The sequence below is a fragment of the Tenrec ecaudatus genome, chromosome 11 (assembly GCF_050624435.1).
Source record: "Tenrec ecaudatus isolate mTenEca1 chromosome 11, mTenEca1.hap1, whole genome shotgun sequence".
Lineage (NCBI taxonomy): Eukaryota > Metazoa > Chordata > Mammalia > Afrosoricida > Tenrecidae > Tenrec > Tenrec ecaudatus.
The window spans coordinates 37,816,798-37,843,321 of record NC_134540.1 but is presented as its reverse complement, the minus strand read 5'-3'; the positions used below and the strand labels follow the sequence as shown (position 1 = coordinate 37,843,321).

Genomic DNA, 26,524 nt, shown 5'->3' with positions numbered 1-26,524 from the left:
CAAGAGGAAGCTTTTCATGCGATGTGTAGCAGAGAAGAATTTGTTGCAAGCAGATCAATAAAGCATGATCACTATGAACTACTCCTCAGGAAAGTTGTGTTATATAAAACATTGACTATGTTTACTGTAAGAATAAATTAACCCTCAGAAGAACCCATGGGGGGAGGTGGGGGTTTTCAATTTACTCAATTTCTAAATGGAATTTGATGTGTTCTAAAATCATATGAAGACAGAAAATATTTAAAAGGATCAATGACACTGTGGTATTTTCAGACCTGAAATAATCATGTCTTTGTTTTATAAAAGCCTCCTTGCGTCTCCCTTTAATCTACTTATAAAAATGCTGAAGATTTAAATATTTCAAAGCAAAAATGTTAGTGACAATCCTTTCTCTCTTTTTATATAAACACCATCATCATCATCATCTGCAAGTATCTGAACTGAATGAATAGTAGGCTGAAATAGTCATTTCAAGTTCCATTCATTGGTTTGAGCAAGCATAGGTTTGTGGCATAATTCTGTTATTAAACAACACCTTCCACTTGGATTTTGCAAATCAGGGAAAACTAATATTTGGATTTAGTTCAGAGGCTGAGTAAATTAGCTCAGTTCATTCTGGGTTTGAGTTCATGGTTTAATTCAAGTTCTCGATAATGAGCACATCAAAACAAAAATGCATAAATAATGTAGCTGGGACTGATATTCAACAGTAAGTGTTTAGGTAAATATGTGTTTAAAAAAATCAAAAAAACCAACAACTCACTTTACAGAGAGAGCTAAGGTTAAAGCCGAAGGTTTGAGCATTCCGGGAGCCAGCATTCATGTAGTTTCCCATTAGCAGCACAAGTTCCAGCAACTTGCTAAAGCTTTGGCTCTTCTTTATCTCCTCGCAAGCCGTGCTGACAGCCACGATGTCAGGTTTGATGTTGTTCACCTGCTCTTCAAACTGGAGCTTAAAGAGAATAGCACTGAGCCGTGGCCGCAGCCTCTTCACGTTGCTCATCTGATTGGAAAGAAAACAGCACATTTCCTTTAGAATGCATGGTACACTTTAGTACTGTACGACGGCAAGTACTCTGGGATGATTTATTGGTATGACAGTACAGGGGAAGGAACATGTCCCCTAAACCGAGAGCAGGAGGGAAGAAAAGCCAGCTTGATTTTTCTAAGGAATTCAGAGTCATCCTTCAAAGACAAAAAAGGACCAACGCAGATGCTCAAAAGAATGTATTAATTATGTAAAAAGGCAAGTATCATTTATATTAAAAAAAAGAAAACCTAAAATTTTAAAGAGAGAGAGGACACAGAGGCATCGAGATTTAAAATATCATTACTTGAAGTAATTTGTGTTGAATACTAACATATGCTGGATCATGTATAAAACATACTTGGAAAAGTCTAAAAAGGTTTGTTGTCTTCAAATAGCAATCACGCTCCTCCGAAGCCCTGCTGCCTAACAGTGTGTGTTAGACAGAGGGAGCGTAAATAGGTCCCAATTTGTTCTAAATTGACTTTCTCCAGCAACACAGCAAAGTAGAATGGCTCCTGACACCTACTACGTTCGCAGAGTCCGAGTTAGAGAGCAGGAGAAAATAGCATAGGGAAACAAGGAAAAGCCACAATGCCCTCGCAGGCCATGCTAATCCTGCTGGGACTCCCTACTGGAAATGTGTGTGCAGGGGGTGGGGACCTCGAAAAATAGATAAATACGGTGGAGGTGGGGAGGCTCAAGGGGCAGCAAGTCCCTGTCTTTATGCTCACTGCCCCAGAGTTTTATCAACACAAGTCCTTTTATCTGAAGACTGGCAACATACAGGATTTAAGCTGCATATAAATCCCTTGGCCAAATGCATTAGGGACTGGAGACTTAAAACATATTGATGTAGCAGTAACAGCTAGATGGTGGAAATTCAATAACCACTTTAAATATCAAAAGTAGTCTAAAGAAAGGTTAAGGAAAACACTGACAACAGACACACATACCAAGTTAAGGCAGCGGTTAGTTCTATTAGTCACAGGCGCAAAAGGAAAGGCTAGAAACAATAAGCCATGAAGACTGTAGGACGCTATATGCAATGAAAAGTCTGATTGAAGAGAGAGCTAGCTACTTGCTCATAATACCAACTTGCTATTTAAAATATACCACACGAAAGATTGAATCTTAGTAGACTCCAGTATCATAATATAAGAACTGTTTTAATGACCATAATACAGTGCAGCCTACTAATCTACAAGAAAACTCAGAAGGGTTCGCTTTCAGTCTCTGCTTCTGAGGAACCCAGGGATTACAGTGGTTGAGACATTCGACTGCCGACCCAAAGGATGGCAGTTCAAACACACCTACGAGCTGTTCAGGAGAAAGACGTGGCAGTCTGCTTCTTGGTAAAATCTAAAGCATTGGAAACACTACTGACAATTCTATTATGTGATATTAGGTCACTGTGAGTCACAGTAGACTTGACAGCAGTGGTTGGATTGGAGATTTCTAAGAGATTATTTTCTGAGCGACAAAACACACTCTGGCAGTAACTGAAAAGTTTTATTAGCAAATCATATAAATAGCTCATTTATACAGTGTTTTCCCCAGACACTTGGCATATAAGAAAGGTCTTTAAATTGCCCAGTTTAGAGAAAGTATGATATTTTCCCCTCTCACAAGAAATTAAGCAGAGCGTAGGTTCAAAAAAGACATATAAACGACAAGGAGGCTCCCAAAAGTTCATGGACAAATTCTATTACCTGTTAGTTCAATTTTTTTCTACTTTCAGGAGTACCACCAGGTTTGTGCATGCACACATAAATATAATCTACATATGCACACGCGTATATGCATACACATACAAATGAAGATTTTACAGAATGAGTTTAAAATGAATTCTTCGAAGGCATGAATAATTCTTTTGGGACTTTGTATTGCAACCACACAAAGTTAGGATTAGGCAGTGATTATTTCCAGTAGTCATTAGATTTCTCTTAAAATATTTTGTAAGGCCCCACATGGATTCACTTCCCTGGACGACGTCTCCTTGGTTAGACATTATAAATGGTAGATAATTCATATGCTATGGGTCTAATTCTGCATAAAGCTCTACCGTACTGTAGATATCCTTTGGAATTGTCAGACACAGACAAGAACATGCAGATAAAGCAAGCCCCAGTCATCCAGAAGGTAGGTGATGGGACCCTAGCGTCTGTTTCCAGTATGAGCCCAGACTCGCAATGATAAAAAAAGGTCTTTGGCACACTGAAATAACCATGAAAAAGAATTCTCTAGAGTCCAGGCAAATCATTAGTATTCAAAAATATATTAATTCCAGCTTATATTAATGGACTACTTTGTGCACAAGGGGAAAAAAAGACTGCTTAAATGCTTACATTATACCGCCCCAAAATATGTTAAAGTTTCCTGCTGACATGCTAACCATATGTAGCCAGCACAAAGTAATTAATTTTCCTAGAAAAATATAACCTAGATTTGTATGAGTAATGAGTCTATCTGGCACTGGAGACAGGTACCTTGAGAAGACAGAGTAAGTCTGTGATGTAATGCAGAACAAGGTGCTAGGAGTTCACGCAAAACCCTGACGAAGCAGGAACCTAAAAAGCAGATCTGTGAGCAACTTCTGTGTTGGAGGTTCTTTCCGGGTGGTTCTCCTCAAGGAAGATCAGTTGGGGTTTGAGGTTTGCTTGTTTTTTCACTATTAAAGAATCAATGCATTTTAGTAAACAAAATCAGCCACAGAATTTGTCTGTATGACACTGTTTAGCCATGAATGCCCTTTTTATTTCAGAAGAATGAATTGTAGAAGCTGTCACGACAATGGTCGTGTTTGGCTTTGTTTTTTCTGTAAACTCAAGGTTGCCTCTTCAGATGGGGTAAATCAAGGCAGAGGTAAGAATGTATCAGCAAACAAAAGAAAAACTGGAGCATGCATCCTCATCCTCAGTATTTCATATGTCCTTCCAACCACCCCCCAATGCTCTATCTTGGCTGCCTGAGACTAACGTAGCCACATAATTTTATAGCAACTTCAAAAGCAATATTTAAAAATGTAGGGGTGGTATCCAAGGTGACAATCATGTCACATCCTGACAGTGCCTCCTTCTGGGCGTGGCCTTCTTATTAGGAGGGTGTGGCCACCTCTTTCTGTCTTGACATTCCTGCCTCCTGCCAGAGCACTGCCAAGCTTCCACCTCCACCTGAGCCATGGGACTTGGCAATCACCAGCAGTGATCTTCCTGCCTCCTGCCTCCTTGTATGTGAGTGCGCGAGTCTCAAGAGGGACTTAAGCACTAGTGTCAGGGTTGCTTATTGATTTGAATTGACCTCGTTTGACATGTTTTCAGGATATTTAATTGTTTCTTGATATATTGCTTTCTTATATGTATATGAGCATCAATGGATTTCTCTAGTCAACCCACCTTCACCCAAAGACTAAACTGAGTGCAGAATTGCTGGGGGGCCCAAAGTACTTTTTTGAAGGACAAGAGAAAGTCATGGACTAAAAGTAAAAGTTACAGGAAAACCTTCGGTGATCAAGTCAACTCAAATTCAACGTGACCCTGTAGGGCAGAGCGGGCCTGCTCCTTAAGCTTTTCCAAACGAAATCTTTAAGAGGGCGGGCAGCCGAGTGTTTATTTAGCCGTCCGATGCTTAGTCCGCAGTGCCACCAGGAGTCAGTAGTTACAGTCAATGGAAAAGTACATGGCTAATAATTTACTGGTGAGGAATCTTAACGAAGTAAAACTTTCAGCTTGGAAATCTATGATCTGGCAAGTAAGAGGCTATGGACTTGCTTCAAGGCATAAAAGACCAAAGAAGGAGTCCTTTGAGTTTATACTCAGAGACACAGTAAAATGGAAAGACCTGTAGAAAATCAGTGAACCAACAATCGTGGACTGGCGCCCACTCAGGGCTGTGAGGGGCACGGCAGTGACGCGCCGCGCTTGCAGCACGCATCAGCCGGCACCTCCATCTGTCCTACGGAGACAGGCGCGGGCGAAGGCCGCGGGGAGAGGCCATCCCCGAATCCCATGATACTCATGTTTCCCGTGTGTCATTCAGGGGCATCCATTCGCTTATGGGGGGGGGGGGGGAGAAAAGCAGGGCCATTTTGACATTTTTTGGTACAAAATGTACATATTGTACACTTAGCACAATAGCTGGCTCTCTTCATATAGATTCGTTTATGAATAAGAATTAGAATTTGAGTAGCCAACTTTTCCAAAACCAGTTTTGCCCCCTCCTTCCTGCCGTCCCGACGCACGTAGGTTCACCTCAGAAGACCCTGTAGTGCGCGGCTACGTCTTTGTCTTGGTGCCGCAAGTCACTGTGCAACCATTTCACCACGGGTTGCTCTTTCTTCCAGACAGCACGTACGCTGCTGCCTGAGAAAAATGACTTGATTCAATCTTCAACGACCCTCAAGATCACATGGCTGATAAGACTTTGGAGAGAAGCGCAGTTTTAAAAACACAGGGACTCCAAACCTTGCTCCACTGAACACTATCTGATCAGTGAAGATGGCCTCTGATTTCCCCAGGAAGTGCCAGGAAAAGTCCCTGGTGAGACCAAAGGTTAAATGCTAGAAAGACTGGCTCCTGGAACCTACACAAAGGCAAAGGGAAAGAAAGGTGTGGAGATCTGTGTCCAGAAGGCCACACAGCCTGGAGAAGCCCAGAAAGTTCTTCTGCAGCAACGGGGGCAGCACGGCAGGGATCCGCCCAAGAGCAACCACTGGGGAGCTTTGCTTTTAAAGCTGTGGAGCAAGGCTTTGCTGTGGACTCACCTGCTGCTGTCTCGAGATGTCTTTCCTTTCTCCTGGGTGCATTCATCCTTGGTATATTCATCCATCCTATAACTTCTAACCTATCCCTTCGTTGCAGACCCCCCCCCTTCCCCACTGTATTATCCAACCACACTTCTCTATTAGTTAATTCTTCAGTTCCTTATGGGAGTGGTATGGCAAGTAAAACTATAAAAAAATCAAAGGCACTTTTGTGAACTGTAAGACTACAGAAGTGGTTAAAAGGGCTAGGGAAGGAGAGTGTCATTGACACGGAAAGAAACAACAGAATTAAGACATTTAAAAAGTGTTTAAGCCAGATTTCAATTGAACTACAAGAAAAATACCTACCTTTACTATTCACTAGCAAATATTTGCAGGACCTCCAGAATTTTCAGATTAATCAAGTTTATTTAGCTTCCAAAGGGAAAATTCCATTTTCAATAAAGGCATCAAAATAGCCATATCTTATGCTTAGGTACTCTAAGAATATGCAAATTATTGTTTTCTTTTTCTAAAGTATTCTTATAATTCTAAAATCTTCAAAGCTAAAGATTTTTAGGAAACTAAACCAGAGCACAGTACATATGGTACCTTTTCCTCATGTTTCATAGTATTCAGGTAAAGCCAAGAATTATACCAAAAAAAATTTAATTCATTCCTCCTGGTATTCAAGGAAAATATAATTGGCTATAGATATGACATTGCTTTCCATTTGCTCATTATTATCATTACTCACAGAGGGCTAGAGGAGTTTTCTAGACATTCCGGATCTGCAGGTGGCACAGCGAGTGCGTGAGGCTTCCTGTTTAACTTGGCAGTCTGCAAATACTCTTGTCACATAAGTTGCATATCTGTTGAATCTTAAAAAAACCTGGCACACACACAGACACACAGAATAATCCGAGCTTCTGAAATTCATTCATGCCCACTTCCACAAAACATCCATTCCATCATAAAACAAATCAGATCTACTGCCCTCTAGTCTATTCTGGTTCACAGAAATTCGGCACATGGTTTCCTGAGAGTGTACATTTTCATGGGAGCAAACATTCTCATCCTCCTCCAGAGCGACTGGTGAGTTTGACCCACAAACCTTGTAGTTTGCCGTGGAACGCTTAACCCACAGTGCCACTAAAATACTTTCCAATCATAGGCAACTAATATTTTAATTTTTACCATTATGGGTTGGTTTATAATTTTTAAGCTTACATTAATGAAACTATATAGTGTATGCATTTTTTTGCATCTGGCCTCTATAATTCCATGAAATGATTTTGAGATTCCTATACTATATAGTAATTTAATTGAGATGGCTTTTTTTTACCATTGTCTGTGTAGCTCCCACCAAATGTCTTGAGTCCTCTTTTCCTGACAGGTTTGGGTAAGAGAAATGGAGGGAGATTCTTGTAGGAGTGTACTGTGCAGTTGTGAGTGATGGTTTACAGGGTTAGTTGTGATTGTAAAAACTTAAGAATATAATGAGAGGGTTAGTCAAATTTGCCATCCTGCTGGGCAAAAAACGAGCCGTTCTATGGAAAAGTGAATCTCCTGGAATAAAAACAAAACAAGCAAGGAACCAGGAGTACAGCACTCATTTGGGCCCTGAGATCCGCAAACACTGAACGTTCTTCGGCAGAAAGCAGTGACACCAGTGAACCAGCAGAGGCGCATCAGCAGAAGAGGGCATGGTGGGCCTATCCATCCTCAGAGTAAACAAAGCTGAGTGCCTTCAGGCAAGAGACTGGCTTGTGGAATGAGGTGCTTCCAGATGCTTACAAAATTGGGGGAGGTAGATTTTTAAAGTCAAGGAGCTGGAGCTAAATGTTTTCAGCCTGAGGCTTATGGGGGAGTAGAATGTCTTTGGGAATTTATTGGAAGCACTAAAAAAGCTTTTTAACAAGCAGAGAAGAGGCCAAAAAGATGCATGGCTCAGAGGCCAATGGATGGACAGTGGTTGTCCTGATCACAGAAATGTGCTGTGAGCATTTCTGATCTTGAATGATAACCTCAAATTTCCCGAAAAAGCCCCAAATCACAATATGATCTGTGGCTTCTGTGTGTCCATTACAATAAATTACCAAACCCAGCAAAGAAGTAGAGTGTTCTCTATGGGAGGGATGGTTGATGTCAGAATTGGTACAGAAGACTGGAGGGTGGAAGAAAATGTCTGACCTCAGACTCACAGGAAGAGTCTTGGGCACCTGAAGCTGATGATGGAGATTTTCTTTCACTCTAAGGAAGCCCGAGAACGTCAGACACTGCCTCCCCCCACCCCACCCCACCCCACCCCGCTCCACTCCCCTCGTGGCATTAATGACATAAAAAGTAAAACCCATGAAAGCTGAGGCTTGGGTAAGGAAAATAGTCTAGCTGAGTTCCAGATCTCACAAGATTCACTGTACATATAGTGGTATTTTTTATTTCATTCCTTTTTATTAATGGTAATATTTGATTGCAAAACCATGCCAGCATTTATTTATTGAATTCCTTATTGATGGTCTTTTAATTGTTCTCAGTGTGAATTATGTTGTGCATTGAACGTTGAAAACCCCTCTTCCAGGGGAGCCAACAAACCCAGGGACAAGGAAACAAGAGATCTAAAATCGATGACAAGGAAGGCATAGAATGCCTGGTGGGGTTTAATCAAGTGAAATGTAGCCAAGAGAAATTACTGCAACCCGAAGGAAGGTCGAAAATGATAGTGGGACAGGAGGAAAATAAAAGGAAAGAGAGGAAAGAAATAGGAAGCAAAAGACATTTTTAGAGGTATAATTATAGGCAGGTACATTGTAAATATATATGATGATAGAGACATATATCTGTGCACACATTTACAGGTTAAGTATTAAGGTAGTAGAGGACACTGGGCCTCTACTTAAGCACTCCCTCAATGCAAGAACACTTTGTTCTAATAACCTGGCATTTTGTGATGCTCACCTTCCCAACAGGATCGATGAAGACAAAATGTGTGCATAAGCTAATGTGGTGAAGCAAGGTCTTGGTGCCTAATTATTAAAAGATATAGTGTCTGGGGTCTTCAAGGCTTGAAGATAAAAAAGCAGCCATCCAGCTGAGATGCAACAAAGGCCACAACGAAGAAGCACATCAGCCTGTGTGATCATGAGGTGTCAACAATATTAGGTATCAGGTATCAGAAAACCCAAAACCAACAATCATATCAATAAGATGGGTGGACATCCCCTCACAGGAGGGTCACAAGGAATAGACAAGCCAGCCAAGGTACAGTGTAGCACCAATGAAACACAACCTTCCTCTATTCTTGCCCAACTATCATGACCCCAGTTCTACCTTACAAATCCGGCTAGACCAGATGAACATGCACACTGGTCCAGATAGGAGCTCTCGACACACGGAATCCAGGACAGATAAGTCCCTCTGGAACAATATTGAGAGTAGTGGTTCCATGAGGGTGAGGGGAAGGTGGCAGGGGAAAGGGGAAACCGATCACAGTGATCGACACATACCACCCCAGGCGATCAACAACAGAAAACATGGGTGACGGCAGACAGCAGTTGGCATAAGATATGAAAACAGTAATTTGTCATTCATCAAAAGTTCATGAGGGTGGGAGGGTAGGGGAAGGGGGGGAAATGAGGAGCTCATGCCAAGGGCTTGAGTAGAAAGAACATGTTTTGAAAAGGATGCTTGACACAATGGATGTACGGATTATTACAGAGTTTTAAGAGCCCACAAAGCAATGATTTAAAAAAAGGAGGAAAAAAAAAAAAAGGAAACCCTCTTCCAAAAGATCTGTCCAAATCCTAACCCCCAGTTCCTCTGAATGTGACCTTATTTGGAACAGGGTCTTTGCACAGATAATCAACTGAAGGATCTTGGGCTGAGATTATCCTGCATTTATGAGAGCAAAAGCCAATGGCTATGTCTTTGCATAAGAAAGTAGAGAGATCTACATATAACCTCCTCCTTGGGGGACAGACAGCAGATAAGTGGGTGAAGGGAGACGTCGGACAGTGTAAGATATGACAAAATAATAATAATTTATAAATTATCAAGGGCTCATGGGGGAGGGGGGAACGAGGAGGGAGGAGAACAAAATGAGAAGCTGATACCAAAAGATCAAGTAGAAAGCAAATGTTTTGAGAATGATGAGGGAAACAGTACAAACATGCTTGACATAATGGATATATGTGTGGATTGTGATAAGAGTTGGACAAGCCCCCAGTAAAATGATTTAATTATTTAAAAAAGAAAGAAAGACAGAGAAAGCCAGGCGCCAACATCTCACTCATGGGGGAGAAACTGAAAGCCCTCCCTTTGGGAGCAGGAACCAGACATGTATTCAACTTTGTGCCAGAAGTTTTACCAAAGACATTAGACAGGGAAAAGGCAAAGGTATCCAAACCAGCAAAAGAGAGTAAAATTCTCCTTATTTGCTAATGATATGGTTCTCTATGTACAAAGTTCCAAATATTCAACAAAGAATATTAGGGGGTCCGTAATGTTGGAAATAATTGACAGATATGACGACATAGCAAGGTATAGATCAACATACAAAAATCAATTGGATTCCTATATACTCAAAGAAATCCCTGAAAAGGAAATCAAGAAACCAATGACATTTAAAATAGGTACCCAAATGATGAGGTTTTTAGAAATAAAACTAAATACAGACATAAAAAACTTTAACAAAGAAAACTACAAATCCCTACTACAGAGGAAAAAATCCATATGAATGGAAGAATACAATGCATTCATGCATAAGAAGCTTAACGTTGTGAAAACGTCCATGCTTCCAACAGCAGTCTATAAATAGAATTCACCTACCACTCAGAGGCCAGCGCCATTCCTAAAGAGATGGGAAAAGCAGTTCCCATCCATGAAATTTTTCCATGGTTAAGCATTTAATGTTTATAATCCTAAAATTTCCAAACTATCATAGTTTTATACTTTTCATCTCCCAGCTAAGATTTCTTGTCTGTGCAGTTATTAGGACCATGGTTTCCTTTAATAATTTAAAGGTAATGTTTTTTAGTTCTTTTAACATATTTATGAATATACACTTCAGATGGAATTAAATATCTACATCATCATCAATCTGTTTTATTATTTTATTTTCTCCTTCTAGAAATACATTGTTTTTTATTATATTTTGTTTTTTAACAGGTTATTGACCGCTATATATGTAAGACATTGTACCAACTCTGAAGTATGCAGTACGAATTTAAAGAAAGTTCCTTTCCATTTTAACCGGCAAATCAATCAAGCCTCTAACAACCCTGAGAAACTTAACAGGATATAGATTTTGTTAGGGTGGGTCTAGAATAGTTTCTACTTTAACACACAGCCTTCATTTTCAATATGCAGCCCTTCTGTTGTTTGAATTAATGCCAGGTATGTTAATAAGGTGCTTATTATACCATAAGTTCCCATTGGGTGGATTCTGGTGCATGGTGACTTCATGGGTCATAACGAGACGTGTGCCAATCCTTTCTTTGGAAGCACTTCTGGATAAATGTCAACCTCCAATGTTTTACTCAGGAGCCAGAAAGTCCTCAATTGAAAACCAAACCCAAGCCATTGCCATCGAGTCAGTTTAGACCCATAAGCAATAACTCACTGGCACAGAGTTGACCAGATCTTAGCGACCCCAACAGTAGTTTTCTGAGATGAACGCTTTCCAGAAGCAGACGGCCTTGGCTTTTCCCAGAAAGCAGTTGCCATTTGAACCATCGCCCTTTGGGTTAACAGTCCCCAGCCAAACCCCCCATGGCCACCAAATGTTCTTCGTAAATGCCAAACACCTCACTTAGTGCTGTCCCTCTGTATCCCGTTGTGGCTGTTACCTGGTTAAGGTTTTGTGCAGTGTATTAACATTCCAGTCCTCCGGTCCAGATGCAAAGTGAAATTACACACACTACTAGAATCCCATTCTGAAAAATTCCCTTTCTATCATGCCCTGCCCACAGAGCATAGAGTTTCAACTGCTGTAAACAGCAATCTCCAAGTCCTCAGCTCACAAAGAACCACAGGCTCTGCTGAAATACCCGCTCTCTGAGCGGCAATTTGGAAATGTTCACCATGTCATAAACTCGGGTGTTTGTGTTCGCGGGGACAGCCTTTTATCTCTACTGTCTGACCCCTGCCAGAGAGCAGGTGACTTGGACATTTGTTCACACTTGTCACTGGTAGAAGTTTATTCAGCTCTTGTTAAACACACTCTTATGTAGTTTTGTTGTGATGTTACCTTAATGGAATTTTTAAAATGTATTAATATGATGTAATGACACTTTTAAGATTAGTATCAGGAAGGGAGCTGGGAAAAAAAACTTTTATCTCGACCAGGATGGGGAACCTTTTCTCTGTCAAGGTCCGTTCGGATATTTATAACATCATTCACATTTGGTGGAACGTTTCAGTAACTCCCCCAGTGTGATGGCTGCAACCTGTTTGGTGAGGCATGTGGTGCTAGCTAGTATTGATGATTTTGAGGGCCTTCTATGGCCTCTGGGCCAGATGTTCCCTACCTCTGATGTGCCAATTAGAGTTCATGTCCCCTTACACCTGTGTGAAAGTGTAGGGGCGGTGGCCAACCTATCGATCAGGTCACAGTCTGATGATGCTTTCTTGGGATGTGGCCTTTTTATAAGAGACACCGGGAATTTCTTCCTCTTGCCCTCTTAGCTTCCTCCGCAGTGAGGCTCTGCATTTGCCTCCAATAGCGGCCCTCCTAGGCCTAGGATCAGTCTTCCCACCAACTTTGGGTTCATGCAACTCTGTCCCGACCAGCCTGTGGCCCACTGCTTGCTCCTGCTCCATCTTTCTCCACTATCGGCTGCAGAAACATACGTCTAAAGAAGGCTCCAGCTAGCATCACTCACGGACTTGAGGTAGGCCGGGCTGCAATGCCTTCTTGTTAGAACACTGCTTCTTGAGATAAAGTTCTCTCTAATACCTATATGAATGCTGCTGGTTTTGTCTAACCAATTGTTTATATTTGCCCCATTTACTTTATAAATCCTTCTCTTTCCCTTTGCCTACATACATATGTACTTGGATAAGATTGGTGTCCACCAGTATTTCCACTGTAAAGGAGTCATTTTTTGTTTTACATTCACTAAATAATATGGAAACAAATGCTTTGAGATCATGCAAAGAATATTCAAGTATATAATATGCATCAACTGTTTTCTATATCTTCATGGGAATAGCTCACTGGGTGGCAGCTATCACAGTATCTACCAACTTTATGTAAAATGTTCCCTGTGGACCTTGAAAGAAAAAATGGTACTGTCAAGAGTATAATGCAGAAGTGCAGGTAAACCATTAGGTCTGCAACGACTACTCGTTTATGCTGCAAATGCTACCAGGCTGCCTAACTTTAGACGTTTAGTTTCCTAAATCCAGTCTAAGCTCTTCATTACGCTGCCAAAGAGTCTTGGAAAAGAATATGTGGAGGCACATAATGTGACTTGCTGAACACACGCAAATGCTTCCCAGGCAACAGATGATGCTCACATCTAAAAAAGCAGCTCATAACAATGCTGTTTGTAAAGTTATGAATTATAAGAGACCTTTTTGCTTAAAACTATGAGATGCTTTAGGCTTTACCACAAATGAATGATTCATAGCTAGTAATTAGTATGTGACGGTAATATTTTGTTTTGTATTTCTAAATGAGACACATTAAGTAAATTGTGCCAAAAAGTTTAATATTGAAGATGATTTGACTAGACAGTGTCATGCTTCCATATCCAAAACAAAACAATCCAGAGGAGCGGCCAGTAAGATGGCCCAGTAAGACCTAAACCACTTACTTAGCATACCCTTACAACGAAGACATGAGAAAGGGTGGCTGTGTGAGGCAAACACACCAATGCTGAAAGTAGGAGGCGAGTGCACACGCAGACATGAAGCAGAGCAGCGAAATGTTCTACCCAGAGCTCAGGGTAGGCTCCATCACAAGCGGAAACGAATTCTCTCCATGGGCCAAGCAAGAGCTGACTGGCTCCTCGCGCAGCCCAGAGCAAAATCCCCAGTGCCTGACAGCGAGCTACGTGAGTTCCACCCTGGCTTCCCCTATTCTTCTCCTACCCCTGGCCCCTGTGAATGGAGGTCTGAATGGTACCTGATTTAGTGCATTCTGTGACAAGTTGGGCCTCTCCCTCCACATCTTTAAACCCAAGAGTTTGGTGTGAAGTGGACCAGGGGGTGGGGGCAGAGCAGGCAGGAATACTGCACAGCATGGGAGGCTAACAAAAGGGACAGTGACTCATGCCCTGCCCTTCATGGCTCTCTAGTCCTTGGAGGGGACACTGGCCCACACAGTTATGCACATGTAGGAGGCAGAGCTGGAATCAGACACTCAGCTCCCAACAATTGGGTCCAGCAAAGGCTCCAATCATCTAGACTGCCCTGCAGGTAAAGCAGTAGTGTGAACTGGCCGGCCTTTTTTCTTTAGTGACCTCCGCCACACACACACACATCCCCCTCCATTTAAAATTTCATTTTCATAAATCACCAGGATATACTGCATTAGGGGTGAAACCAACTAAATACTCACACCTCTTGACATCCACCAAAGTCAGCCTGGGATGGGGGGTCTGGAGAAAAAGCAACAGCCAGTTCAGGCTTTGGGCAGTGTTTTTGTGACATGTATATATATATATATATATTCATAAACCACCTGAGCGGAGATACAGGACACACGGGGCGGTGCTAATCCCTAACTCACCACAATCTCACCTCCCCACCTCTCCCACCATGTTGACCAGAAAAGCTGCCACTGTCCCTTCTCCCACTCACGCCCAACTCTTACTGTGCACACACCATGTGGGCCCTGGACCAGCGAGAACTACTCCAGTGACTGAGGGAGGAAAAAGTTCAGACTTGGGTGCGTTTCTGTTTTCTATTAACTGTTGACGACGGGTTTGGGGGCTCTGTGTGTGTGTGTGTGTGTGTGTATGTATGTGTGTTTCTATGCTCTCGTCCTTGTTTTTAGTATTGCTTCCTCACTGCTCCTGACTGAATTAGCTGTGCCGAGATGACCCAGTGACCCTCACACTGCTCCTCCAATAGTAGCATAGCGGGCAAGGGCTAGTCCATTACCACTTGATCAACAAGTACAAACAACTACAAAACAACCTGATACACTGGATCCAGCAACCTCCAGGAAGAATAAGAGAAAAGCGTGCAAACAAGTGAGCAGACTGGCTGGTCCCCTTCAGAGTGGAAGAATACCTGAAGCTACTGGTCCAAGAAATATCTTTGAACTTGGAATTGTCCTGTCAAGCCATCCTTAGACCAAATAACAATTTTGTCAAATCAACAAAGGATGTTCAGCTTAAACACAGACTGGGCTCTATTATAACTCTAAAGTACGGGTTAAGTAGTGAAAGCACAGTGAGTCGAAGACAATGTGGTGAAATAATGTGAGTAGAGACAGCAATATGAGAAGTCTAACCAATGTTATTGAATTGCACACAGGATGTTTGTTGAATGAGTGTGTTCTGCTGTGTGTGTTTTCATCAAGAATAAGATACATATTAAATATGTATGCACACATATCAATTGAAGGTAAATCAAAGCATTAGGATAAAATAGCTGCTAATCAAGCAAACCAAGAGCACAAGGATGGCAGCTGAGGGCATACCAATGCCCCATCAGGACCCACAGAATATATTTCAGAAACTATTTAGAGTATGCTAGGATTGGAAAGGATATAATCTAACATTGATAAAACTATAGCTCTAAAACGCAGGTCACTGACTAGTTGCTGAGTCAGAAAGGATGATACATAGACCACTGCCAACACTGTAGGTGATCAACCTACGGTGGGAAATACAAAGCCACTGAGACTTTCTTGTTTCTTAACAACATTGTAAATTTACAAAAGGTTCCCCATCCCACCCCACCCCCCAAAAAACCCGTAGAGAAGCTCCACTGAGGAGCGCTTTCATAGTACACATTTTTCCTGCTGCTTGCTCTGTGTGATTTCGTATTCTACCACCAATGAAAAGGGACATGAAAGGTCAGTGATTTGATGATGCAGAAGAGGAAAAAACGAGGGAGGTGCTGTCAGCCATCCAAACAGATGAATTTGAAAAATGTTTCTAAGAATGGAATGGTAGGTTTGACAAGTGTATTAAGTGTAATGGAGAGTACCTTGAAGGTGATAAGGTTTTTGTTAAAAAATTTAAATAGATAACTTTGGAAAAAATTCCATTTGGGGGGAGGTACCACTTCTTAGATATGTTTTCCATTGCAATATCATTAAAACACTGAAACTCAAGTCAGAATTTCATTTAACAATGAATTTCATTTAACAATGAAATACTCAAATCAGAATTTCATTTAACAAAAGAAGGGTTATGAAAAATCATTACAACACCATGAGTATGATATTTACATCCAAGAGTCACTGTGGATGTAATTTAACACAAGTCGTTAAATTAGTTGTAAGTTCAAGATTGATTAGTAAACCACGGAAGAGCAAATTAGTCACATAGTACATGGGAAGGCTAGAGCTGGAAGAAGAACACAAACCAAAATTTGAACTGAGTCTGTGAACCTAACTCCCGTCAGCTGGCCGTTAGTGTCTACCCCAGAAGTTGGCGTGACGAGTAGACACTACGGGTGGCAGTGGTACTTTGGGGGTGCTGGCTGGGGGTAATGGAGATGGGGTTAGTGACACAGAAAACCCCTCAAAAGTGCAGATTTGTTTATTCCAAACCATTAAAGAACAAGGGGTCTTTTGTTCTATTATGTCTACTGACTAGATCATATTTAAAATACTATGTAAAGTAACAGCTCATCACCCCCCCCCCCCCGCCCCAATCTTCAATGATGAACTCCTTTCCTGTCCTTTGATTGTTCCCATGGCCTTTCCCAGATTCTTGCTCCTCCTCGGGTGCAAGACTCCTAGAGGAAAGTTGTTTCTGTATTCACTTGAAGCACAAACCTATTAAAAACGACACTGCAAAGGGATGAGGCAGCCAGGATGCAGTACAGCATCAACGGAACACACCGCATGCCTCTACTTCTTTAATGCTTCCTCCCCCAGTTCTACCTTACACACCCGGCTAGACCGGAGAATGTACACTGGGTACAGGTTAAGAGCTCGCAACACACAGAATCCAGGACAGATAAACCCCTCAGGAACAGTAATGGGGTAGCGATACCATGAAGTTAGGGGGAAGGCCGTAGGAGAAAGGGGGAACTCAGATCGTATAAACCTCCCCCACTTCCCAACCAGGGTGACGAACAACAGAAACATGGGTGCTGGGAGACAGGGGACAGTTTAAGATATGAAAATAATAATAACTTATCAGTGGTTCTTGAGGGTTGGAGGGCGAGGGAGGAAAAAAAATAAGGAGCTGATACTAAGAGCTAAAGTAGAAAGAACATGTTTTGGAAAGGATGATAGAAATATATGTACAAATGTGCTTGACACAATGGATGGATTGTTATAAGAGCTCTAAGAGTCCCCAATAAAATGGTTAAAGAAAAAAAAAAACAGAATGACACTGCACGTGCTCCTGAGTATTGACTGTTTGAGGTTTTTATTCTGTTTCTACATTAAGATGAATAAAATTCATTCAGGGACTTCTAAAAATAAATCAATGGCCTTGAAGGAATTCATTGTGTGTTTGAGTTCATGCTTCAGGTCAAGCTATTGATTTGGTTGGTGTGTTTTGGGACCACTCAAAATATCAAATCACTGTGACATAGCTTTCTGGAACCCCCTGTCCCTTAGTAATAGAGTATGTCCATTGCTGTATCCAAAGATGCACAGGGGCCAGATCTGTGGTCTGCACTAGGCCGGATGGGAGAACTATGCAGAGATCGCGTAAGTGTGCTACATACAAAGACAAGTCTGCTGAAGCTAAGAAGAAGGGAGGGGTGCAGACAACGATGAAAATAACACAGGAGGAATTGCGGCTAAGCACTATGGCGAGGAAAATGACTTGGAGACACCTGTCACATATGGAGGAGAAAGGTGAAGCGGGAAGTCTCTTACTGGCAAGACAGACAATTAGTAGCCTCAATGGCCAGAATCATCCTTAATTCCAAAGGAAGTTCTGAAAACCCAGTAGGACATAAGGGCCTAGGAACAGCAGACATGGTGCCTCCCGAGAAACACACTTAGAAAAGTAAGGGCGGCAACAACAACAACAACAACAGCTCAGAAAGCACCATCATGAGAGCAGAATTCCCGGCAGAGAATAGAGCACTGCAGGACAGCATTGCCCTGAAACCAACAGAACAAGTTTTCTCTTAATTAATTTCAAACTATAAAAAGTTAAGGGGGAAAAAAAAATCTGGGTTAGAACTTAGGAAAAACATAAATAACAAGCGTGTCAGTACCAAGCTGCTGGAACCTTAAATCCTTTAGAACATTCTAGCATTCATTGATCAGAATGATTTAGGTGCTTTACTGTGGTTCCACAGGGAACTACTTATGAAGGAGACATTTATAAAACGGGCTAGAAAGACTCTACTTGCCCAGAGCATAAAACCATTGTTCACTCCACACAGTTGACTGCAGAAGAAACGATACATAAGGTGGCATCAGTGACACAAGCCCAAAGTTTCAGCCAAAAAATCCCAGAAAATGAAAAATTTTTAATGAAATTAAAAATACAAACTACTAAACCATGACATGTTATAGTATTTAAGTAGGTCACAAAGAAACACACAATGTCATTGGATTTTTCTAACAGGCATTTGAACAAATACATCCACTGATCTGATAGTGACGCTAAGTTAATCTTAGCTTTTCACCAAATGGAGAAAATTTTACTTTAACTATTCCCTACCCTCTCCTCTTGGGAGAAAGATGAGACTTTTTGCCTTACCCTATAGGACCACTGTGGTAGCTACATAATCTGGTGTCAACTTCACACTATGAAGAGTGAAAGGGTGGAGATTAGCCTGTCAATCAGGTCGCAGCTTGATGACCTCATTTGGAGGCTCTATGGAAAAAAATAGCTCACTGGAGGCCAGACCCACACTCTCTACTTGGTTTTCCTGCTGACAAGATACACTTAGCTGATAGGGCTAGAGCCCTGGAGCTGGCGGAGCCACAGGGAGACACACACCAGCGCTGAGATGCTTCTGCTGCCACTGGATCCACAAGACTTTCCACCTAATGGCCTGTGATCCTCGTGCATTTGCTGTCATTGCATGTGTTTGCATGAATCTGAAGAGAAATTTATAGACTGATATTGGAAATATTGGGCAATATTGGATGTATGGACTTGATCTGAACTGGGCTGGGATGTTTTCTCAATATACAATTACTCTCTGATGTAAGTACTCTCTTACACACCTGAGTGTCCATCAATTTGTTTGTCTAATCAACCCAGACTAATACAGTCACTATGAGTTGGAATTAACACAATGGCAGGGAAGGAGTGACCTTCTCCACTAATTAAATGTAATATATGAACATGGATACAAAATTAGCATACCTGTGTTATTAATGTGGGTAGACTAAGAGAAATTCATTGATACTCATATGTATATAAGAAAGAGGTTTATATACAAAAGCAGTTAATATTGATAAAACGTCCCAGACCAGCCTAGATCAAGTCCATAAGGCTATTAGCTCCTATGTTCAATACCAATCTATAAAGTCCTCTTCAGACTCACAAAACACATGCAATGACACCAAATGAAGGATGATCACAGATCAGTGGGTAGCGAGTCTTTGGATCCAATGGCATTGTAAGCATCTCAGGGCTAGCAGGGGTCTCTACATGGCTTCTTCAGCTCCCAGAGCTGCACCAGGGTAGGTCCATGTGGCTTCTCCGCAGGGATGTCTTGCAGGGAATCAGCAGAGAGAGAAGGTATCTTCAGCCTCAAAGGAGGAAATATACAGCAGTTCCCAGAGTTCTCAGGAGAAAGCCATGCCCACAGAGAGGCCTCATTGGCTATGGCCTGATTGACAGCCTAGACTCCACCCCTTCACTCATAATCCTCTCAAGTCCCAAATTGACACCAGATTATGTAACTACCACAACCTGGAAAGAAAGAAGGATAAAAATAGCTAGATAAGAAACTGGAACCAATATTAAACACAGCAAACAAGCACCATTTATCATTTCACAAGTGCCAAGTCTGGTATGGAAGATAAACATGTTTAATGAAATATACATTCTGTGCCAAAAATAAATATATACATATGTGTATGTGTATACACACACACGCGAGGAAAAAAATAACCACCCAAATAAATAAAATTTTTAAAAAACACCCAGACAAGTAATATAATTAGCCAATAAACATGGGCCAAATATCACCATCCTTAGCCACAACATAAGTTAGTTAAATAAAACTTTAAAATTTCCAACAACCAATTCGAGAGTCTTTGGCATCAGAGTGCCAACTCCCCTGGTCATCAGCTAAGGAGGGGAAAAGGTCACGGCAGGCCTTCCCAATAAGGACGTAGATGAGGGAACTCACGTTCCAAACACTGACATACGCAGCCAAGTTCTCTACAAAGTCTCACTTCTACATGGGCTGTATGTGAAGAGGAAACATGGTTAGTTTGTTTTTTAAGTGCACTAGTTTAGGTCTAGCAAACGTAACGTCAGCAAGTCTATCATTGAAAGCCTTTCCTTTTGCATTCCTTTGCCTCGCCTGGTCCTCACATCCTTCATGCACCCACTACTTTGCTTATACATAAAAACCATCACCTGGAAACAGTACAATGTGTCAGAACAAAGTGTCAAATGCACCAGCCATCAGGAAGTCTCAGTTTGAAGCCCTGTCTGGTGTTTTCAGAGGGTAGGGGTTCTTGGTTAAATCACCTATTTGGCTTAAAATTGGGTTCTGATAACCCGATGGGGGGTGTTGGATGAATACAGAAGATACATGTATAATGAAATCCCTTTACAAACTGTATCATACTATACAATATTCAGATACATAATTGTTATGGAATTACTGAACTACTCTACAGTAGTAAAATTCTGTGACATACTTATATTACTCATCTAAAACTCACTTTTAATTCATGTAACAAGTCTCAGATACCATACTGGAAAACACACCAAATTAATGTAGTCTTAATATTTTTAAGATCTTCTAGCTATTCTGTTGCATGAGACCATGAACAAGCAGCGGTGCATGCAATTTCACATAGGGTGCTAAAGGATGACCTCCTGAAGTTGACATGTGAAGAAAGAGGGAAGGATGTGAGGGACCAAATCCTTTGTGCATCTGGAGGAAGCACAATCCATAGAGAAGAACTGTCGATTGTAAATCCCAACAGCAAAGGTAAAACCCCCAAGAATGTGGAATGTGATTGGCACCTTTGACGACCAGTAAAGAGGACATGTGGATAACGTTGCTTTAACCAGTGGAAGAGTGGTAGAACATGAGTCAAGAAACACCTATGTAAAAGCTCATTACCATATATACTCGAGTATAAGCCGACCCGAATACTACCTTTGGCTTCTAATTTTACCACAAAACTACATTTAAAATGAGGTGGGAAGCTCGGCTTATACACGAGTATATACGGTATATAGAGCTCTGTCACGCAAGGCAAGGGATGAAGGGTTTTTGGAGATGGGAAACCTTGCATATTTGATAGTAATAGCTGACTGATGTTTTATCAGGTTACAGAGACAGAGCATTATCTGATTTAAGTCACTGACTGTAGGATTCAAAATAGACTATGCTAAAGATGGATATATAGATATTCATTCTGAATATCAAAAGATTCCTTCAAAAATTTTACATACATGCCACATAAAACTTTGTAACTTGTGCAACCAGATGAAAAATATGGGGGAGCCCATACATCTCACAGGTACAAAATTCCAACTTTTTGCAAAATTCAAGGCAACTCAATGAAACCGCATATTATTCTAAGCATGCTGTGTTTTTTATTAGTGCTAATAAATTAAAGAATTGCAGAGTTATTTAATATAGCTGACATTCTACTAATTTCAAGAGAACAAGAGTAACAAAAGCTCAGAAGAGAATTCATTCAGAGCTCAATGCCACTTTTCCTCCCACTCCACAGAGAACACAATCGGCAGCACGTGAGGGATTTTTTCGCTTAATGGGAGGATTTGATATTACTATTTTGATGTAGATTTGAACTAAATGAACTCAATCCCTTGATTAAATAAGTGCAATTTTATCAAGGAATATGCCTGTACACTTTTTTGGCATTTTATTATCTTGGCTCAAAATATACATACTCTACATTTATTATGATCATGTATAAAAGATAATTACATTTCGTTTCACATGAGAGCAAGATCTGCAGGCAAATGCCTTTTCTTTCTTTCTCTCTTTCTTTCTTTTTCTTTCTTCCTTTCTTCACATAGACATATGATTATAGACACATAGATCCTTTCCCCAGGCCTCCGATGAATCACCCTACAAATGCCAAAGAGCCCTCTCACCCCAACTTTTGTGAAATAAACTCCAAGAGTGCCATTGTAGAAGCACCTTGGACAATTCCCGGGCCAGGGACTGCAATTTCCCTGGGAGGGGTGGTAGCCAGCAGTGAGCACAAATAGAACCTGGATGAGGAGGGGGTTCTCTCTAGGGAGCAGACTGTGATCAACAGTCAGGTCTGCATAGTTTACCCTGTCCTCCACTGTCTCTGGTGCTAACACCTCAAATCCACTCTCTACGTGATCTCATCCAGCTCCGGCTTTAAATGCCGCTTAGGTGCTACCAGTTCCCAGATTTACATCACCAGTCCTGGGCCCCCACCTCACACGCATGGCATATGTCTCTGCCCATTTGGAAGCCTAGAGACAGGATTAAGGGACTTTCCCAATCACAATCTGCTTCCTTTGCGAGGTTTCACTTCTTCCCTGTGACTGGAAACCCTTGTTTTTCTAATGGCATAGGCCAAGCACCTTTGACTCCGCTCGTATAGAACATATCTGTTTGTGTACTATATTCATTACTGTCCCCAACTAATCAAAAAATCCTACCTACTTGCCTTGTAAAAAAGATCTGGAATATGACAAGTTCTCATCGTGGACATGGCCAATAAATCTTTCTGGCCACTATTACTTATCAGCTTGCTAATCAAGTCATTGTAATAGCTTCCCAATCAGACATTGGCTACAATTTACGGCTTATGCTCCACCATCATCCCCTCCCATGACAACAATCTTCCCCTTCCTCCTCATCCATCCTAGCAACCTGTTTCTCCATACAGCACACAGCTGATCACTTCACTCTTTTCACGAAAACTCCCCAATAGCTTTCTTAGAATAAAATCCACATGCTTCACACCATGACCCAGAAGACCCTATGTGACCGTAGTTCAGGTGGACTCTCTAACATCTCTCACTCTTCCTCATTCGCTCTGCCTCAGCCACAAAGACATCAACTATGCCAAGTTTGATTATCATAGAGCTCTAAGTGATTGTGATTATGGTGCCTTTTGCCTAATATAATTTTCTGAGATATTCATATAACTAATTAAAGTCACTCAATTATTACCTCTTCAGAGAGATGTTTTCTAGTTATATTAATAGGTAGGCATATACATACACTAACCTCACTGTTTTCTGAAGAGCATTCACTAAGACTGATATTATAGTACATATCTGTTTGTGGACTATAGTTATTACTGTCCCCAACTAAGATGTAAAATCCACAAAGTTGAAAACCATGTGTTCACTGTAGCAAGCTTAACCTTAGAGCAATGATTAGCAGAGAACAGGTGCTCAATAAATATTTATCAGATGAATCAATTGATGGATGAATCAGGAAGACAAAGTATTCACTCAAATAAAATGTATCAGACAGGTGTATAGTTATCAACACAACCTCAAGCTCTAAGTCAATCCATAAAATACCTGGTAATCCAAGGTGCAGTGATACTGAAAGATAGGGGTCTACATTTCTTCACTGTCATCTTGTGGAAGGATAGAGGTGCATGAGAATCATTCTAACAGAAGCAATGGCAGCTTGAATCCATCTAGTGACACACGAGGGACCTGGATATCTACTTCTGTAAGGGTACGGAGGCCGGTCGGAGACCTCACCGCCTCAGTGCTACCACGTTGGTGCCAATTCAACGTGGCCCTATAAGACAGAGCAGCACTGCCCTTGTGGGCTTCCGAGACTGTAAGTGTTAATGGGAGTAGAAAGACCCATCTTTCTCCTGTCTGGTACCAACACCAAAACCCCAGCAGAGTATAGTTCCATTCTGAAATTCCTAAGATCGCCAAGAGTTAGAATTGACTAAATAGCATCCTGTTTGGTTTGACTTCTTGGTATGAGCAGAGAGGAAATGTGAAGTTCATTTAAAGAAGCTTCTAAAGTTTGTGAATTTTAGTATAATTGGTTGGTTATATTAATGTTCACCAATTAATAAAACTAGCAAATTATCTTGAACCACCTGGTATAAAATATTTTGTAGGAAATATATAGACATCTCTCTGCTGAGTGCTAGACAAGCATGCAACTGTCTCATATATATGAAGAACTAAGATGAAATCCATAGGGGGAAAATCTTCAGAGGTAATAATAGATCAGGGTGAACCAAATGAAGCTATCAGGTGATGACTGATTTTAACTACTTAAACCAACAAAGCTTTAATCAGTTTAATTAAAAATTCAAATGGCATTGTAGCTGTTTTGACTTAGGCTGCTGAGACTGATGGAAGACTAGAATCAGTTCATACGAGAAATTATAGAAGTGTTAAATGTCTGAAGAATTTTAAGCTACAAATCAATGATAATTGAAAGCAAACTAAATTAATAAGCCTTGAACTAGGCAAAAGAAAAACTATGCGTGCTAATGAGCTCTTAGTAAGCCCTAAATCATGGTAGAATCATGTCAAGAAGGTTGCAAGGTAAAGTGACAAGAATAACTAAAACTGATTGTTTATGATTTTGGGAAAAGCTTACCTCTAAGATTTAGGCAGCTATGAATAGTTTTTTATAACTGTTTTGTATGTAATGATTATAATTATATTCATAGTTACTTAAATCATGTATACATATATATTATAAAGCCTGAGTACAAACAACCTTCAAATGAGATGCCAAGGTGCCATTGGAAGTACATGGAACTGGATGACTGAGCAGGTACGGAAAAATAACAAAAGCAGAAAAAAGCAACATCTATCTTCCAGAAGGAAAAGAGAATAGAATCTGCCCAGATAAATCCTTAAACAGAAATGGAAGTAGTAATTACAAGAAGCTACATTAGGCTCTTGAAGGAATTATATATAAATATATATATAAATATATATATATATATAGAGAGAGAGAGAGAGAGAGAATACACACACACAAATCCTCATGTATAAGCTGAGTTTTTCAGCACATTTTTAATGCAGTTTTTGTGTTAAAATTAGGTGCCTCAGCTGATATTTGGGTCAGCTCATACGCAAGTATGTACGGGGCATATATATATATCTCAAACGAACTCCATCTTTTATTGAGTTTCATAGTGTTTGCTCTCTGAGAAACACAGTCGATGTACTGAACATTTGCAAAGTACCTGAAGTAAAGAAAACCTTAGGAATGAAAGAACGTGACCTGGAGGTCCAGTGGTTAGGCACTAGATGCTAACCGTGGGGTTGGTGGTTTCAACCCCCAGCCACCCTGTGGGAGAAAGCCGAGGCTGTCTGTTCCCAACTAGGGCCACAGTCTCAGAAACCTTGTGGAGTGCTGCTACTCTGACCTGCAGATTAGCGAGGAGTTGAAACGCGTCCCATGGCAGTTGGTTAAGGAATGAGAGAAAGCCTCGCAAACATTTAGACTGGTTAAAAAGCAACGGTTCAACCGTTGCTTGGTCAGCCTTTTTCTAAAGCTGTCTGAATTAAGCACAATTCTTACACAAAATCATAAATCCCTGAATATAGTTGGAACTAAAACCACTGGAAACCCAAAGAACCACTGTCCATAGTACTTTATTTATTCACAGACTCAAACCGGCCTCTGGGTTCACAATGGAAAAAGAGAAAGTCCAATCTAGAGTGGAATCTAGAGTGGGGTACGAAGACGGCCACAGGAAAGCCTACAGATTAACAGCCAGATTTACAGAGGGTGATCATTTCTTAATCTTAAGTTATGCATTCAAAACTTCAGGTTCAAAGGTGTTAGACACTGGTTTACTTTTGAATTAATTCATTCTGATCCACAGAAAAATCAATACAAAAGAGATTCATTTTAATAAAAACTCAAATAATTCTCTTGGAAACTCTTCAAAAGTTATCAAGAACCATGTTTCACATAAAATATGACTGTAATATATTTTCATCTTTTTCTTTATCACTTGTTCATTACCCAATCCATTTAATCAACATTATGTGGCAATTATAGGCCAGGAAATGTGTGATTTTCAAGAAATATCGAGGTAGGATACGGTATTCTCCAGAAGCCAAAGAGTTCAAGAACATAAATGAAAACGATGACATAAAAGTGGCATAAACAAGCGCAATGATAAGTCATAAACACCCCCTGCCCCGTCCGAAAGGGGACAAGCAACCAAACATGGGTGAAGAGACAGCAGGCAGGAATTGGGGTCAGTGGTACCTGTTCCTTTGCAAAGCTGGAGTGGTGACCCACCCAGACGCAGAGGGCAGAAGGGACCGAGGGTGTGCCCCCCCACCCCACTCAGAAAGGGGCTCTCGGGGCAGAGCTATGCCTTCCCCATCAGACATATGATCCCCAACAGGTACACCCCCACCCTCAGCAGGCCACCAGTCCTCCCACCATGGGACCCCAGGCCCAGGTCACATATTTCATGGGTCTTC

The 26,524-nt window shown here is 41.1% G+C and overlaps 1 protein-coding gene across 2 annotated transcripts in view; it reads right to left on the bottom strand.

Annotated features, from left to right (window-relative positions):
- Positions 1-26,524, bottom strand: part of DIAPH3 (diaphanous related formin 3) — a 576,438-nt gene that overhangs the window by 245,217 nt on the left and 304,697 nt on the right. For both annotated transcript variants that reach the window (XM_075563000.1, XM_075563001.1), the window contains one exon: positions 764-1,003. In XM_075563000.1, coding sequence (XP_075419115.1) covers positions 764-1,003 — 240 coding nt within the window. The remainder of the gene's footprint in view (positions 1-763; positions 1,004-26,524) is intronic.